This window comes from Anolis carolinensis, unplaced genomic scaffold, assembly GCF_035594765.1.
Source record: "Anolis carolinensis isolate JA03-04 unplaced genomic scaffold, rAnoCar3.1.pri scaffold_7, whole genome shotgun sequence".
Taxonomy (NCBI): domain Eukaryota; kingdom Metazoa; phylum Chordata; class Lepidosauria; order Squamata; family Dactyloidae; genus Anolis; species Anolis carolinensis.
In genome coordinates, this window is record NW_026943818.1 from 38435040 (window position 1) to 38453403 (window position 18364).

The window sequence follows — 18364 nt, forward strand, 5'->3', positions numbered from 1 at the left end:
CCAACTCTACGCTGGTCTAGATGTCTTCAAGATGTCCATACCAACTCTACGCTGGTCTAGATATCTTCTGGGTGTCCATACCAACTCTAGGCTGGACTAGATATTTTCTGGGTGTCCATCCCAACTCTATGCTGGTCTAGATGTCTTCAAGATGTCCATACCAACTCTAAGCTGGACTAGATACCTTTTAGGTGTCCATACCAACTCTACGCTGGTCTAGATGTCTTCAAGATGTCCATACCAACTCTACGCTGGTCTAGATACCTTCTGGGTGTCCATCCCAACTCTATGCTGGACTAGATACCTTTTAGGTGTCCATACCAACTCTACGCTGGTCTAGATGTCTTCAAGATGTCCATACCAACTCTACGCTGGTCTAGATACCTTCTGGGTGTCCATCCCAACTCTATGCTGGACTAGATACCTTTTAGGTGTCCATACCAACTCTACGCTGGTCTAGATGTCTTCAAGATGTCCATACCAACTCTACGCTGGTCTAGATACCTTCTGGGTGTCCATCCCAACTCTATGCTGGACTAGATACCTTTTAGGTGTCCATACCAACTCTACGCTGGTCTAGATGTCTTCAAGATGTCCATACCAACTCTACGCTGGTCTAGATGTCTTCAAGATGTCCATCCCAACTCTATGCTGGACTAGATACCTTTTAGGTGTCCATACCAACTCTACGCTGGTCTAGATGTCTTCAAGATGTCCATACCAACTCTACGCTGGTCTAGATACCTTCTGGGTGTCCATCCCAACTCTATGCTGGACTAGATACCTTTTAGGTGTCCATACCAACTCTACGCTGGTCTAGATGTCTTCAAGATGTCCATACCAACTCTACGCTGGTCTAGATACCTTCTGGGTGTCCATCCCAACTCTATGCTGGACTAGATACCTTTTAGGTGTCCATACCAACTCTACGCTGGTCTAGATGTCTTCAAGATGTCCATACCAACTCTACGCTGGTCTAGATACCTTCTGGGTGTCCATCCCAACTCTATGCTGGACTAGATCCCTTTTAGGTGTCCATACCAACTCTACGCTGGTCTAGATGTCTTCAAGATGTCCATACCAACTCTAAGCTGGTCTAGATACCTTCTGGGTGTCCATCCCAACTCTAAGCTGGTCTAGGTACCTTCTAGGTGTCCATAACCCCTCTATGCTGGACTAGATGTCCTCTAGGTGCCCACCCGACCTGTCTTTCTCCTTCCAGCTGAGCATGCTCCGCATCTCCCCCTCCATGGGCCACATCCTGGACATGAACATCACCCTCCGCCACCTCCTCTTCCTCCTGGAGTATTGCATGGTGACCGGATACGACTGGTGGGACATCCTCCTCCACGTCCAGCCCGGGATGGTCCAGAACCTGGTGGAGAAGCTCCACGAGGAGTACATGCGCCAGAACGCCGCCCTGCAGCAGGTGAGGGCCAGGGCTCACCCTCCACTCTGCTTTGCACCCACCAAATAGAGCTTTGCAATCCCTAGAGGCCTCATTTCGATGACCAACATTTCAATTTCACGTGGTTTTAAGCATAAGTGCATGCTCTCTTTTTGGAAGTGGAGTATCCAGGAGCCAGGGCTCACCCTCCACTCTGCTTTGCATGCACCAAATAGAGCTTTGCAATCCTATAAGACCTCTTTTTCAAGCCTGGAGATTCAATTTTGCATGCTTTTAAGTGTAAGTGCATGCTCCTTTTTTGGGAATGGAGTATTCGGGAGCCAGGGCTCACCCTCCACTCTGCTTTGCATGCACCAAATAGAGCTTTGCAATCCCTAAAGGCTCATTTCGGAGCTCGGGAATTTCCATTAAGCATAAACGCATGCAAAGCAGAGTGGAGGGTCAGACCTGGCTCCAGGATACTTTTGGGGAATGAAGTATTCGAAAGCCAGGGCTCACCCTCCACTCTGCTATGCATTCACTAAACAGAGTTTTGCAATCCCTTAAGGCTTCATTTCCAAACCCAGAATTTCTATTTTTCATGGTTTTAAGCGTAAGTGCATGCTCCTTTTTTGGGAATGGAGTATCCAGGAGCCAGGTCTCATCCTCCACTCTGCTTTGCATGCACCATTTCGAAGCTCGGAGTTTCCATTAAGTGCATGTTCCCTTTGTTGGGATTGGAGTATCCAGGAGCCAGGGCTCACCCTCCACTCTGCTTTGCGTGCACCAAATAGAGCTTTGCAATCCCTAAAGGCCTCATTTCGATGACCAATGTTTCTATTTCACATGATTTTAAGCATAAGTGCATGCTCCTTTTTTGGGAATGGAGTATTTGGGAGCCAGGGCTCACCCTCCACTCTGCTTTGCATTCACTAAATAGAGCTTTGCAATCCAAGGCTTCATATCCAAACCCAAAGTTTCAATTTCACATGGTTTTCAGCGTAAGTGCATGCTCTCTTTTGGGGAATGGAGTATTCGGGAGCCAAGGCTCACCCTCCACTCTGCTTTGCATGCACCAAATAGAGCTTTGCAGTCCTTAAAGGCTCATTTCAAAGCTTAGAATTTCCATTTTGTACGGTTTTAAGCATAAGTGCATGCTCCTTTTTTGGGAATGGACTATCCAGGAGCCTGGGCTCACCCTCCACTCTGCTTTGCGTGCACCAAATAGAGCTTTGCAATCCCTAAAGACTCATTTCGGAGCTCGGGAATTTCCATTAAGTGTAAGTGCATGCAAAGCAGAGTGGAGGGTGAGCCCAGGCTCCTGGATACTTTTGGGGAATGGCGTATTCGGGAGCCAGGGCTCATCCTCCACTCTGCTTTCCATGCACCAAACAGAGCTTTGCAATCCCTTAAGACCTCTTTTTGAAGCCTGGAGATTCAATTTTGCATGCTTTTAAGCGTAAGTGCATGCTCCTTTTTTGGGAATGGAGTATCCAGGAGCCAGGTCTCATCCTCCACTCTGCTTTGCATTCATCAAATAGTGCTTTGCAGTCCTTAAAGGCTCATTTCAAAGCTTAGAATTTCCATTTTGCATGGTTTTAAGCATAAGTGCAAGCTCCTTGTTGGGAATGGAGTATCCAGGAGCCAGGACTGACCCTCCACTCTGCTTTGCGTGCACCAAATAGAGCTTTGCAATCCCTAAAGACTCATTTCGAAGCTCGGGAATTTCCATTAAGCATAAGTGCATGCAAAGCAGAGTGGAGGGTCAGACCTGGCTCCTGGATACTTTTGGGAATGGAGTATTCGGGAGCCAGGGCTCACCCTCCACTCTGCTTTGCATGCACCAAATAGAGCTTTGCAATCTCTAAAGTCCTCATTTCGATGACCAGTGTTTCCATTTTGCATGGTTTTAAGCATAAGTGCATGCTCTCTTTTGGGAATGGAGTATCCAGGAGCCAGGACTCACCCTCCCTCCACTCTGCTTTGCATTCACTAAATAGAGCTTTGCAATCCCTTAAGGCTTCATATCCAAACCCAAAGTTTCAATTTCACATGGTTTTAAATGTAAGTGCATGCTCTCTTTTGGGGAATGGACTATCCAGGAGCCAGGGCTCACCCTCCACTCTGCTTTGCATTTATCAAATAGAGCTTTGCAGTCCTTAAAGGCTCATTTCAAAGCTTAGAATTTCCATTTTGCTTGGTTTTAAGCGTAAGTGCAAGCTCCTTCTTGGGAATGGAGTATTTGGGAGCCAGGACTCACCCTCTACTCTGCTTTGCATGCACCAAATAAAGCTTTGCAATCGCTATAGACTCATTTCGGAGCTCTGAGTTTCCATTAAGCATAAGTGCATGCAAAGCAGAGTGGAGGGTCAGACCTGGCTCCTGGATACTTTTGGGAATGGAGTATTCGGGAGCCAGGGCTCACCCTCCACTCTGCTTTGCGTGCACCAAATAGAGCTTTGCAATCTCTAAAGGCTCATTTCGGAGCTCAGACTTTCCATTTTGCATGGTTTTAAGCATAAGTGCATACTCCTTTTTTGGGAATGGACTATCCAGGAGCCAGGGCTCACCCTCCACTCTGCTTTGCATGCACCAAATAGAGCTTTGCAATCCCTAAAGCCCTCATTTCGAAGCCTGGAGTTTCCATTTTGCATGGTTTTAAGTATAAGTGCAAGCTCCTTGTTGGGAATGGAGTATCCAGGAGCCAGGGCTCACCCTCCACTCTGCTTTGAGTGCACCAAATAGAGCTTTGCAATCCCTAAAGACTCATTTCGATGACCAATGTTTCAATTTCACATGGTTTTAAGCATAAGTGCATCCTCTCTTTTTGGAAGTGGAGTATCCAGGAGTCAGGGCTCACCCTCCACTCTGCTTTGCATGCACCAAATAGAGCTTTGCAATCCCTAAAGGCTCATTTCGAAGCTCGGGAATTTCCATTAAGCATAAGTGCATGCAAAGCAGAGTGGAGGGTCAGACCTGGCTCCTGGATACTTTTGGGAATGGAGTATTTGGGAGCCAGGGCTCACCCTCCACTCTGCTTTGCATTTATCAAATAGAGCTTTGCAGTCCTTAAAGGCTCATTTCAAAGCTTAGAATTTCCATTTTGCATGGTTTTAAGCATAAGTGCAAGCTCCTTGTTGGGAATGGAGTATCCAGGAGCCAGGGCTCACCCTCCACTCTGCTTTGCATTCACTAAATAGAGCTTTGCAATCCCTTAAGGCTTCATATCCAAACCCAGAATTTCCATTTTGCATGGTTTTAAGCGTAAGTGCATGCTCTCTTTTGGGGAATGGAGTATCCAGGAGCCAGGACTCACCCTCTACTCTGCTTTGCATGCACCAAATAGAGCTTTGCAATCCCTAAAGGCTCATTTCGGAGCTCGGGAATTTCCATTAAGTGCATGCAAAGCAGAGTGGAGGGTCAGACCTGGCTCCTGGATACTTTTTGGGGAATGGAGTATTTGGGAGCCAGGGCTCACCCTCCACTCTGCTTTGCATTCATCAAATAGAGCTTTGCAGTCCTTAAAGGCTCATTTCAAAGCTCAGACTTTCCATTTTGCATGGTTTTAAGCATAAGTGCAAGCTCCTTGTTGGGAATGGAGTATCCAGGAGCCAGGGCTCACCCTCCATTCTGCTTTGCATGCAACAAATAGAGTTTTGCAATCCCTTAAGGCTTCATATCCAAACCCAGAGTTTCCATTTTGCATGGTTTTAAGTATAAGTGCATGCTCTCTTTTGGGGAATGGAGTATCCAGGAGCCAGGGCTCACCCTCCACTCTGCTTTGAGTGCACCAGATAGAGCTTTGCAATCCCTAAAGACTCATTTCGATGACCAATGTTTCAATTTCACATGGTTTTAAGCATAAGTGCATCCTCTCTTTTTGGAAGTGGAGTATCCAGGAGTCAGGGCTCACCCTCCACTCTGCTTTGCGTGCACCAAATAGAGCTTTGCAATCCCTAAAGACTCATTTCGGAGCTCGGGAATTTCCATTGAGCATAAGTGCATGCAAAGCAGAGTGGAGGGTCAGACCTGGCTCCTGGATACTTTTGGGAATGGAGTATTCGGGAGCCAGGGCTCACCCTCCACTCTGCTTTGCATTCATCAAATAGAGCTTTGCAGTCCTTAAAGGCTCATTTCAAAGCTTAGAATTTCCATTTTGCATGGTTTTAAGCATAAGTGCAAGCTCCTTGTTGGGAATGGAGTATCCAGGAGCCAGGGCTCACCCTCCACTCTGCTTTGCATGCACCAAATAAAGCTTTGCAATCGCTATAGACTCATTTCGGAGCTCTGAGTTTCCATTAAGCATAAGTGCATGCAAAGCAGAGTGGAGGGTCAGACCTGGCTCCTGGATACTTTTGGGAATGGAGTATTTGGGAGCCAGGGCTCACCCTCCACTCTGCTTTGCGTGCACCAAATAGAGCTTTGCAATCTCTAAAGGCTCATTTCGGAGCTCAGACTTTCCATTTTGCATGGTTTTAAGCATAAGTGCATACTCCTTTTTTGGGAATGGAGCATCCAGGAGCCAGGGCTCACCCCCCACTCTGCTTTGCGTGCACCAAATAGAGCTTTGCAATCCCTAAAGACTCATTTCGGAGCTCGGGAATTTCCATTGAGCATAAGTGCATGCAAAGCAGAGTGGAGGGTCAGACCTGGCTCCTGGATACTTTTGGGAATGGCGTATTCGGGAGCCAGGGCTCACCCTCCACTCTGCTTTGCATTCATCAAATAGAGCTTTGCAGTCCTTAAAGGCTCATTTCAAAGCTCAGACTTTCCATTTTGCATGGTTTTAAGCATAAGTGCAAGCTCCTTGTTGGGAATGGAGTATCCAGGAGCCAGGGCTGACCCTCCACTCTGCTTTGCACCCACCAAATAGAGCTTTGCAATCCCTAAAGGCTCATTTCGGAGCTCGGAGTTTCCATTAAGCATAAGTGCATGCTCTCTTTTTGGAAGTGGAGTATCCAGGAGCCAGGGCTCACCCTCCACTCTGCTTTGCGTGCACCAAATAAAGCTTTGCAATCCCTATAGACTCATTTCGGAGCTCAGGAGCATAAGTGCGTGCAAAGCAGAGTGGAGGGTCAGACCTGGCTCCTGGATACTTTTGGGAATGGAGTATTTGGGAGCCAGGGCTCGCCCTCCACTCTGCTTTGCATTCACTAAATAGAGCTTTGCAATCCCTTAAGGCTTCATATCCAAACCCAGAATTTCCATTTTGCATGGTTTTAAGCGTAAGTGCATGCTCTCTTTTGAAGAATGGAGTATCCAGGAGCCAGGGCTCACCCTCCACTCTGCTTTGCACCCACCAAATAGAGCTTTGCAATCCCTAAAGGCCTCATTTCAAAGCTTAGAATTTCCATTTTGTATGGTTTTAAGCATAAGTGCATGCTCCTTTTTTGGGAATGGAGTATCGAGGAGCCAGGTCTCATCCTCCACTCTGCTTTGCATGCACCATTTCGAAGCTCAGAGTTTCCATTAAGTGCATGTTCCCTTTGTTGCGATTGGAGTATCCTGGAGCCAGGGCTCACCCTCCAATCTGCTTTGAGTGCACCAATAGATCTTTGCAATCCCTAAAGGCCTCATTTCGGAGCTCAGGAATTTCCATTAAGCATAAGTGCATGCAAAGCAGAGTGGAGGGTCAGACCTGGCTCCTGGATACTTTTGGGAATGGAGTATTCGGGAGCCAGGGCTCGCCCTCCACTCTGCTTTGCGTGCACCAAATAGAGCTTTGCAGTCCTTAAAGGCTCATTTCAAAGCTTAGAATTTCCATTTTGCATGGTTTTAAGCATAAGTGCAAGCTCCTTGTTGGTAATGGAGTATCCAGGAGCCAGGACTCACCCTCCACTCTGCTTTGCACCCACCAAATAGAGCTTTGCAATCCCTATAGACTCATTTCGGAGCTCTGAGTTTCCATTAAGCATAAGTGCATGCAAAGCAGAGTGGAGGGTCAGACCTGGCTCCTGGATACGTTTGGGGAATGGAGTATTCGGGAGCCAGGGCTCACCCTCCACTCTGCTTTGCATTCATCAAATAGAGCTTTGCAGTCCTTAAAGGCTCATTTCAAAGCTCAGACTTTCCATTTTGCATGGTTTTAAGCATAAGTGCAAGCTCCTTGTTGGGAATGGAGTATCCAGGAGCCAGGGCTGACCCTCCACTCTGCTTTGCACCCACCAAATAGAGCTTTGCAATCCCTAAAGGCTCATTTCGGAGCTCGGAGTTTCCATTAAGCATAAGTGCATGCTCTCTTTTTGGAAGTGGAGTATCCAGGAGCCAGGGCTCACCCTCCACTCTGCTTTGCGTGCACCAAATAAAGCTTTGCAATCCCTATAGACTCATTTCGGAGCTCAGGAGCATAAGTGCGTGCAAAGCAGAGTGGAGGGTCAGACCTGGCTCCTGGATACTTTTGGGAATGGAGTATTTGGGAGCCAGGGCTCGCCCTCCACTCTGCTTTGCATTCACTAAATAGAGCTTTGCAATCCCTTAAGGCTTCATATCCAAACCCAGAATTTCCATTTTGCATGGTTTTAAGCGTAAGTGCATGCTCTCTTTTGAAGAATGGAGTATCCAGGAGCCAGGGCTCACCCTCCACTCTGCTTTGCACCCACCAAATAGAGCTTTGCAATCCCTAAAGGCCTCATTTCAAAGCTTAGAATTTCCATTTTGTATGGTTTTAAGCATAAGTGCATGCTCCTTTTTTGGGAATGGAGTATCGAGGAGCCAGGTCTCATCCTCCACTCTGCTTTGCATGCACCATTTCGAAGCTCAGAGTTTCCATTAAGTGCATGTTCCCTTTGTTGCGATTGGAGTATCCTGGAGCCAGGGCTCACCCTCCAATCTGCTTTGAGTGCACCAATAGATCTTTGCAATCCCTAAAGGCCTCATTTCGGAGCTCAGGAATTTCCATTAAGCATAAGTGCATGCAAAGCAGAGTGGAGGGTCAGACCTGGCTCCTGGATACTTTTGGGAATGGAGTATTCGGGAGCCAGGGCTCGCCCTCCACTCTGCTTTGCGTGCACCAAATAGAGCTTTGCAGTCCTTAAAGGCTCATTTCAAAGCTTAGAATTTCCATTTTGCATGGTTTTAAGCATAAGTGCAAGCTCCTTGTTGGTAATGGAGTATCCAGGAGCCAGGACTCACCCTCCACTCTGCTTTGCACCCACCAAATAGAGCTTTGCAATCCCTATAGACTCATTTCGGAGCTCTGAGTTTCCATTAAGCATAAGTGCATGCAAAGCAGAGTGGAGGGTCAGACCTGGCTCCTGGATACGTTTGGGGAATGGAGTATTCGGGAGCCAGGGCTCACCCTCCACTCTGCTTTGCATTCATCAAATAGAGCTTTGCAGTCCTTAAAGGCTCATTTCAAAGCTTATAATTTCCATTTTGCATGGTTTTAAGCATAAGTGCAAGCTCCTTGTTGGTAATGGAGTATCCAGGAGCCAGGACTCACCCTCTACTCTGCTTTGCATGCACCAAATAAAGCTTTGCAATCCCTATAGACTCATTTCGAAGCTCGGAGTTTCCAATAAGCATAAGTGCATGCAAAGCAGAGTGGAGGGTGAGCCCTGGCTCCTGGATACTTTTGGGGAATGGCGTATTCGGGAGCCAGGGCTCACCCTCCACTCTGCTTTGCGTGCACCAAATAGAGCTTTGCAATCCCTAAAGGCTCATTTCGGAGCTCGGGAATTTCCATTAAGTGTAAGTGCATGCAAAGCAGAGTGGAGGGTGAGCCCAGGCTCCTGGATACTTTTGGGAATGGCGTATTCGGGAGCCAGGGCTCACCCTCCACTCTGCTATGCATTCACTAAATAGAGCTTTGCAATCCCTTAAGGCTTCATTTCCAAACCCAGAATTTCTATTTCTCATGGTTTTAAGCGTAAGTGCATGCTCCCTTTTTGGGAATGGAGTATCCAGGAGCCAGGACTGACCCTCCACTCTGCTTTGCACCCACCAAATAGAGCTTTGCAATCCCTAAAGGCTCATTTCGGAGCTCGGGAATTTCCATTAAGTGCATGCAAAGCAGAGTGGAGGGTGAGCCCTGGCTCCTGGATACTTTTGGGGAATGGCGTATTCGGGAGCCAGGGCTCACCCTCCACTCTTGGCCAGGTCTTGTCCACGCGCATCATCGCCATGAAGGCCTCGCTGTGCAAGCTCTCCTCGGGGACGGTGGCCCGGGTGTGCGACTACCACGCCAAGCTCTTCCTCATCGCCATCAGCTGCACCCTCAAGTCGCTCCTCCGCCCGCCCGTCCTCAACACCCCGGACAAGAGCCCCGGGGACCGGCTGACCGAGATCTGCGCCAAAATCACCGACGTCGGTACGTCCGCCGCAACCCTTGACTTGATCTTAGAGACCAATATCTGCAAAATAGGCACCACGATAAAAGGTTCAAAACATAGTACACAATATGCACATTAGAACATCATATACATAATAATGTTAACAATAATCTTCTATATATATCAAAGAGTGATGGAATCCCGGCGACCGACAAAACAACAAAACTACAGGCCCCCCGACCTCGAAATTTGACAACACAACCCGTCATCCACGCCTCTAGGTTGATACAACAAAAAGAAAAGAAAAATAAAGTCCTAATTAGAGAGAGAAAGGAATAATTGCTTTTATCCAATTGCTGCCAGTTAGAAGGCTAAGCTCCGCCCACTAGGTTTCCTAGCAACCCACTCAGCCCAGGGCACAGGCAGAGTTAGGCCTCACTTAGGCCTCTTCCACAGATTATCAGATTTTAACTGGATTATATGGCAGTGTAGACTCAAGGCCCTTCCACACAGCTATATAACCCATTTATAATCCTAGATTATCTGCTTTGAACTGGATTATCTGGACTCCACACTGCCATATAATCCACTTCAGTGTGCATTTTATCCAGCTGTGTAGAAAGGGCCTCATATAATCCAGTTCTAAGCAGATAATATAAATATAAATATAATATATATAATACTAGCTGTGCCCGGCCACGCGTTGCTGTGGCAAAGTGGTGGTGGTATTGGTTAAAAATTGTTGTGTAATTTTTATTTGCAATTTTTTATTAATTTTATTGTAAGTTATATTTTTATTTATTATATTTTATTATTTTATTGTATTATTTTTAGTTATTTTCTGTTATTATAGTATTGTAGTGTATTAATTTTTAGTGTTTTTTATTATTTTTTATTGGGTTGCTAGGAGACCAAGTTGGAGGAGCTTAGCCTTCTAACTGGCAGCAATTGGATAAAAGCAATCATTCCTCTTTCTCTAATTAGGACTTTATTTTTCTTTTCTTTTTGTTGTATCAACCTAGAGGCGTGGATGATGGGTTGTGTTGTCAAATTTCAAGGTTGGGGGGCCTGTAGTTTTGTTGTTTTGTCCGCTGCCCTGATGCCATCACTCTTTTATATATATAGATGTAATATAAATACACAGTAGAGTCTCACTTATCCAACATAAACAGGCCAGCAGAATGTTGGATAAGTGAATATGTTGGATAATAAGAAGGGATTCAGGAAAAGCCGATTAAACATCAAGTTAGGTAATGATTATACAAATTAAGCACCAAAACATCATGTTATGCAACAAATTTGACAGAAAAAGTAGTTCCATGCGCAGTAATGCTATGTAGTAATTACTGCATTTACAAATTTGCCACCAAAATATCACAATGAATTTAAAACAGTGACTACAAAAACATTGATTACTAAAAGGCAGACTGCGTTGGATAATCCAGAACATTGGATAAGCGATTGTTGGATAGGTGAGTTTCTACTTTAATATGAAATAATTACTCTGATAGAATAATACAGAACAATATAATCTCTAAAACCAGGACAGTTAATAAAGAGCAACACTCTGAACGCAGGGAAATTGGAAATTCCACAAAGGAAACAAAATCAGAGCCAGCTAACACAGACAAAAAAAATCAAAAATATTGTATATTCACAACCCCTGATAGCGCACTGTGTTAAAGCACTAACCTGCTGAACTTCTGGACCGAACCGTCACAGGTTTGAATTGGGGGAGCGGAGAGAGCCCCCACTGTTAGCCCCAGCTTCTGCCAACCCTAAAGTTCAAAAACACACACGACTGGACTTAATGTCAGGGGGAAACCTTTACCTTAACTACCACCAATTCCTCAATACTTTATTTCCCATAACACCAGACTTCGCCACAGCAACACATGGCTGGGCACAGCTAGTACAAATAATACAACTGATGATCAAATTCTGTCAGCTGTAGTGGCACACAGTCATAACTTACAGATTATAAAGATTTATAGACTGCAATCATCCAGATTTAATTGTTACACAGAGCAGTTTTCAGTATGAAACATATATCAGTGTCAAGAGTCAGACGCCAGTTAACATACAAAACAGAGTTTATTCCGAAGATAAGCCAAAAAATAACAAAAACACAGGAAATATCCTTGAAACACTTCACTTTTCAGTGTTTCGAGAGTAGATTGGACAATAGCAACTCAAAAACGAGCCACGCTAATTTCCCATGCTGGCATTCAATAAAAAACTAAATAACGCTTCAATTCAGCTTTGGAAAACAAATAGAGTTAATTGCTGGAAAATAAACAAACTAGAAAAGCAGTAACGCTGCTTCCACGGTGCAGATAAGCCGAGAGCCTCAAAGGGATGATGAATAGCCGTCGTCAGAAGAATCCAAGGTCAGGGCAGGAGGCAGCAGAAATTCCGAAAGACAAACCAATAGTCAGAAGCCGGGAGTAGCCGTCAGTCAGAGGGAGTAGACAGAAGCCAGGTCAAATTCAATCCAAAGTCCGAAGAGGGTGCAGTCATCCAAAGCAGGTCCACGATAAGACACAGCGAGAGCCAAGCTAGATGATATCAGCAGATTCAAATCATAGTCCAAGTCCAGTCTTCATGGAAACGCAGAGATCCCAATGGCGCCACGCAAAGTGCAGTGGCCAAACATTCCCATTTTATTCCCCTTCCTCCTGGGTGACCAAACACTCACACCCAAACACCAGGTGTCCCAAATCTACTCAGAGTCTGAACTCCACACAGCTAGAGCTCGTGGATCTGGAGTACCTAGCAATTCGTCGGAGTCCCAATCATCCTGCCCACACTTAGCCCCATGAACACTTAAAGAACCATCCTCCCTTCTCCAAGCATCCCAATTGGGATCAGCTCCTGCAGAAACCCCAGGTTCAGAAGTATCCATAAACCCCAAATCCCCAGACATCTCCGGTGGCTGTGCCCATTCAGTGCCCGCTTCCCCAGCCACCACCTGTTCCTCAGCATCCATCTCCCCATCTGAATCTTCCTCAGAAGATCCCCCATATAGCTCTCTAAGTCGCTTCCTGCGCAACTCCTCCAGTGAACCCTCATCACGAGGGTTTTTTCTTCCTCTTCGAATTCCATCACCATCAACCATAATCCCCGAAGGCGCAGTCACAACAATCAGACATATATCAACAAGACTCCAACTCAAGTTTGTTAGCGACACAGTATGTGTACATTCAGTCTCTTCGCAATGGCATGTAATATGCTGTAAAACTAAATATATCAGTGTACAAATCAATTGGCTCAAACCTGGCTTGGAGTCAAAACAAATCAAAGTCTCCGTAGTCTTGGAGCAATTCTATAGGACTCCTCAGGATGTAAATGCAGTCAATTAGCCGTTTACAAACTGAAGCAATTAAATCTGGATGATTGCAGTCTATAAATCTTTATACTCTGTAAGTTACGACAGCTGACAGAATTTGATCATCAGTTGTATTATTATTCGTATTATTGTTAACATTATTATGTATATGATGCTCTAATATATATATTGTGTTCTATGTTTTGAACCTTTATCATGGTGCCTATTTTTCAGATATTGTTTAGAATAGACAGCTGTGTTTAGTTATTATTATATATTGATTTTAGAGACCCCCTATTACTATTATTACTTGTTATTACAGTAGAGTCTCACTTATCCAACACTCGCTTATCCAATGTTCTGGATTATCCAACGCAGTCGGCCTTTTCGTAGTCAGTGTTTTCAATACAATGTGATGTTTTGGTGCTAAATTCGTAAATACAGGAATTACTACATAGCATTACTGCGTATTGAAGTACTTTTTCTTTAAAAATTTGTTGTATAACATGATGTTTGGTGCTTAATTTGTAAAATCATAACCTAATTTGATGTTTAATAGGCTTTTCTTTAATCCCTTATTATTATCCAACATATTCGCTTATCCAACGTTCTGCCGGGGTGTTTATGTTGGATAAGTGAGACTCTACTGTATATTTATAATCTTATATTATCTGCTTAGAAGTGGATTATATGTGGCTCCTTCTACACAGCTGGATAAAATGCACACTGAAGTGGATTATATGGCAGTGTGGACTCAAGATAATCCAGTTCAAAGCAGATAATATAAGATTATAAATGGGTTATATAGTTGTGTGGAAGGGCCTTGAGTCTACACTGCCATATAATCCAGTTCAAATCATAAAATACAAAATCTGTATTTTATAGGCAGTGTGGAAGAGGCCTGATTAAAATGGCTGAGTGGCTTGCTAGGAGACCAAGTGGGCAGAGCTTAGCCTTCTAACTGGCAGCAATGGGGAAAAAAACAATTATTCCTCTCCCTCTAATTAGGACTTTATTTTTCTTGGTTTTTTGATGTCTAAACACAGCGGGGATGACCACGTCTTTTGTGGCCAAGTTTCGTGGGTTTTGGGTGTTTAGTTTCGCTGTATACTTTAAGGCAGAAATGGTCAGAACATTTTTATATATATAGATTAGTCCTACGGTAGTATATTCTTGTGTTATTTTGTAATTATATTTTACATTCTTATTTTATATTATATTATTATTTCATTCTTTATTATTATTATTATTATTATTATATTATTTTATATTATACTAGCTGTGCCCGGCCACGCGTTGCTGTGGCAAAGTGGTGGTGGTATTGGTTAAAAATTGTTGTGTAATTTTTATTTGACGTTATTTGCCATTTTTTTAATTAATTTTATTGTAAGTTATATTTTTATTTATTATATTTTATTATTTTCTTGTATTACTTTTAGTTATTTTCTGTTATTATAGTATTTTATTGTATTAATTTTTAGTGTTTTTTATTATTTTTTATTGGGTTGCTAGGAGACCAAGTTGGAGGAGCTTAGCCTTCTAACTGGCAGCAATTGGATAAAAGCAATTATTCCTCTCCCTCTAATTAGGACTTTATTTTTCTTTTCTTTTTGTTGTATCAACCTAGAGGCGTGGATGACGGGTTGTGTTGTCAAATTTCGAGGTTGGGGGGCCTGTAGTTTTGTTGTTTTGTGGGTCGCCGTGATGCCATCACTCTTTTATATATATAGATGTAGTATTAGTAGATTATCCTGCAGCAGGGAGTTCCACAGGGTATCGAAGTCAGAAGGGACCCCTAAAGGTCATCCAGACTTATCTATATGTTTCGTCTCCGACAGATATCGACAAAGTGATGATCAACCTGAAGACGGAGGAGTTTGTCCTCGAGATGACCACCCTGCAGTCCCTCCAGCAGCTCATCCAGTGGGTCGGGGATTTCGTCCTCTACCTCCTCGCCAGTCTCCCGAATCAGGTGAGACAGAAGTGCATTAATTCCACAGTGCAGACAGCGTTGGTATGTCTGTCGTCCCTGTGGCAGGGAGTTCCGCAGGGTATTGAAGTCGGAAGGGGTCCCTAAAGGTCATCTAGGCTATCTATCAATAAGGACATCTAGTCCATATCTACTTAGTGTATCATGCAGCAGGGAGTTCCGAAGGGTATCAAAGTCAGAAGGGGTCCTTAAAGGTCATCTAGGCTATCTATCAATAAGGACATGGGGTTGGAAGGGGCACCCAGAGGTCATCTAGTCCATATCTACTTAGTGTATCATGCAGCAGGGAGTTCCGCAGAGTATAGAAGTCAGAAGGGGCTCCCAGAGGCTATCTAGTCCATATCTACTTAGTGTATCATGCAGCAGGGAGTTCCGCAGAGTATAGAAGTCAGAAGGGGCACCCAGAGGCTATCTAGTCCATATCTACTTAGTGTATCATGCAGCAGGGAGTTCCGCAGAGTATAGAAGTCAGGAGGGGCACCCAGAGGCTATCTAGTCCATATCTACTTAGTGTATCATGCAGCAGGGAGTTCCGCAGAGTATAGAAGTCAGGAGGGGCACCCAGAGGCTATCTAGTCCATATCTACTTAGTGTATCATGCAGCAGGGAGTTCCGCAGAGTATAGAAGTCAGGAGGGGCACCCAGAGGCTATCTAGTCCATATCTACTTAGTGCATCGTGCGGCAGGGAGTTCCGAAGGGTATCAAAGTCAGAAGGGGTCCCTAAAGGTCATCTAGACTATTTATTTGGAAGGACATGGAGTTGTAAGAGCACCCAGAGGCTATCTATTTAGTGTATCATGCGGCAGGGAGTTCCGCAGAGTATAGAAGTCGAAAGGGGCACCCAGAGGCCATCTAGTCCATATCTATTTAGTGTATCACGTGGCAGGGAGTTCCGCAGAGTATAGAAGTTGAAAGGGGCACCCAGAGGCCATCTAGTCCATATCTATTTAGTGTATCACGTGGCAGGGAGTTCCGCAGAGTATAGAAGTTGAAAGGGGCACCCAGAGGCCATCTAGTCCATATCTATTTAGTGCATCATGTGGCAGGGAGTTCCGCAGAGTATAGAAGTCGAAAGGGGCACCCAGAGGCCATCTAGTCCATATCTATTTAGTGTATCATGCGGCAGGGAGTTCCGCAGAGTATAGAAGTCGAAAGGGGCACCCAGAGGCCATCTAGTCCATATCTACTTAGTGTATCATGCAGCAGGGAGTTCCGCAGAGTATAGAAGTCGAAAGGGGCACCCAGAGGCCATCTAGTCCATATCTACTTAGTGTATCATGTGGCAGGGAGTTCCGCAGAGTATAGAAGTCGAAAGGGGCACCCAGAGGCCATCTAGTCCATATCTATTTAGTGTATCATGTGGCAGGGAGTTCCGCAGAGTATAGAAGTCGAAAGGGGCACCCAGAGGCCATCTAGTCCATATCTACTTAGTGTATCATGTGGCAGGGAGTTCCGCAGAGTATAGAAGTCAGAAGGGGCACCCAGAGGCCATCTAGTCCATATCTACTTAGTGTATCATGCGGCAGGGAGTTCCACAGAGTATAGAAGTTGAAAGGGGCACCCAGAGGCCATCTAGTCCATATCTATTTAGTGTATCATGTGGCAGGGAGTTCCGCAGAGTTTAGAAGTCGAAAGGGGCACCCAGAGGCCATCTAGTCCATATCTACTTAGTGTATCATGCAGCAGGGAGTTCCGCAGAGTATAGAAGTCGAAAGGGGCACCCAGAGGCCATCTAGTCCATATCTATTTAGTGTATCATGTGGCAGGGAGTTCTGCAGAGTATAGAAGTCGAAAGGGGCACCCAGAGGCCATCTAGTCCATATCTACTTAGTGTATCATGTGGCAGGGAGTTCCGCAGAGTATAGAAGTCGAAAGGGGCACCCAGAGGCCATCTAGTCCATATCTATTTAGTGTATCATGTGGCAGGGAGTTCCGCAGAGTATAGAAGTCGAAAGGGGCACCCAGAGGCCATCTAGTCCATATCTACTTAGTGTATCATGTGGCAGGGAGTTCCACAGAGTATAGAAGTTGAAAGGGGCACCCAGAGGCCATCTAGTCCATATCTACTTAGTGTATCATGCAGCAGGGAGTTCCGCAGAGTATAGTAGTCGAAAGGGGCACCCAGAGGCCATCTAGTCCATATCTACTTAGTGTATCATGTGGCAGGGAGTTCCGCAGAGTATAGTAGTCGAAAGGGGCACCCAGAGGCCATCTAGTCCATATCTACTTAGTGTATCATGCAGCAGGGAGTTCCGCAGAGTATAGAAGTCGAAAGGGGCACCCAGAGGCCATCTAGTCCATATCTATTTAGTGTATCATGTGGCAGGGAGTTCTGCAGAGTATAGAAGTCGAAAGGGGCACCCAGAGGCCATCTAGTCCATATCTACTTAGTGTATCATGTGGCAGGGAGTTCCGCAGAGTATAGAAGTCGAAAGGGGCACCCAGAGGCCATCTAGTCCATATCTACTTAGTGTATCATGTGGCAGGGAGTTCCACAGAGTATAGAAGTTGAAAGGGGCACCCAGAGGCCATCTAGTCCATATCTATTTAGTGTATCATGTGGCAGGGAGTTCCGCAGAGTATAGAAGTCGAAAGGGGCACCCAGAGGCCATCTAGTCCATATCTATTTAGTGTATCATGTGGCAGGGAGTTCCGCAGAGTATAGAAGTCGAAAGGGGCACCCAGAGGCCATCTAGTCCATATCTATTTAGTGTATCATGCAGCAGGGAGTTCCGCAGAGTATAGAAGTCGAAAGGGGCACCCAGAGGCCATCTAGTCCATATCTACTTAGTGTATCATGTGGCAGGGAGTTCCGCAGAGTATAGAAGTCGAAAGGGGCACCCAGAGGCCATCTAGTCCATATCTACTTAGTGTATCATGCAGCAGGGAGTTCCGAAGGGTATCAAAGTCAGAAGGGGTCCTTAAAGGTCATCTAAGCTATCTATTAGGAAGGACATGGGGTTGGAAGGGGCACCCAGAGGCTATCTCGTCCATATCTACTTAGTGTATCATGCGGCAGGGAGTTCCGAAGGGTATAGAAGCCAGAAGGGGCACCCATAGGCCATCTAGTCCATACATTTTGAGGCATCATGCAGCAGGGAGTTCCGCAGAGTGTAGAAGATGAAAGGGGCACCCAGAGGCCATCTAGTCCATACCTTCTTCAACTATGACTTAGTGCATCATGTGGCAGGGAGTTCCGCAGAGTATCGAAGTCGAAAGGCGCACCCAGAGGCCATCTAGTCCATATCTATTTAGTGTATCATGTGGCAGGGAGTTCCGCAGAGTATAGAAGTCAGAAGGGGCACCCGGAGGCCGCCTAGTCCATAGCTTCTTCAGGCATCATGCGTCAGGGAGTTCCACAGAGTATAGAAGTCAGAAGGGGCACCCA

The 18364-nt window shown here is 45.4% G+C and overlaps 1 protein-coding gene across 2 annotated transcripts in view; it reads left to right on the forward strand.

Moving 5' to 3' along the window:
- The window catches only part of med16 (mediator complex subunit 16), a 52690-nt gene that overhangs the window by 22411 nt on the left and 11915 nt on the right, over positions 1–18364 (forward strand). For both annotated transcript variants that reach the window (XM_062960321.1, XM_062960322.1), the window contains exons 9-11: positions 1223–1429; positions 9485–9695; positions 14824–14957. In XM_062960321.1, the coding sequence (XP_062816391.1) occupies positions 1223–1429; positions 9485–9695; positions 14824–14957 (552 nt within the window). The remainder of the gene's footprint in view (positions 1–1222; positions 1430–9484; positions 9696–14823; positions 14958–18364) is intronic.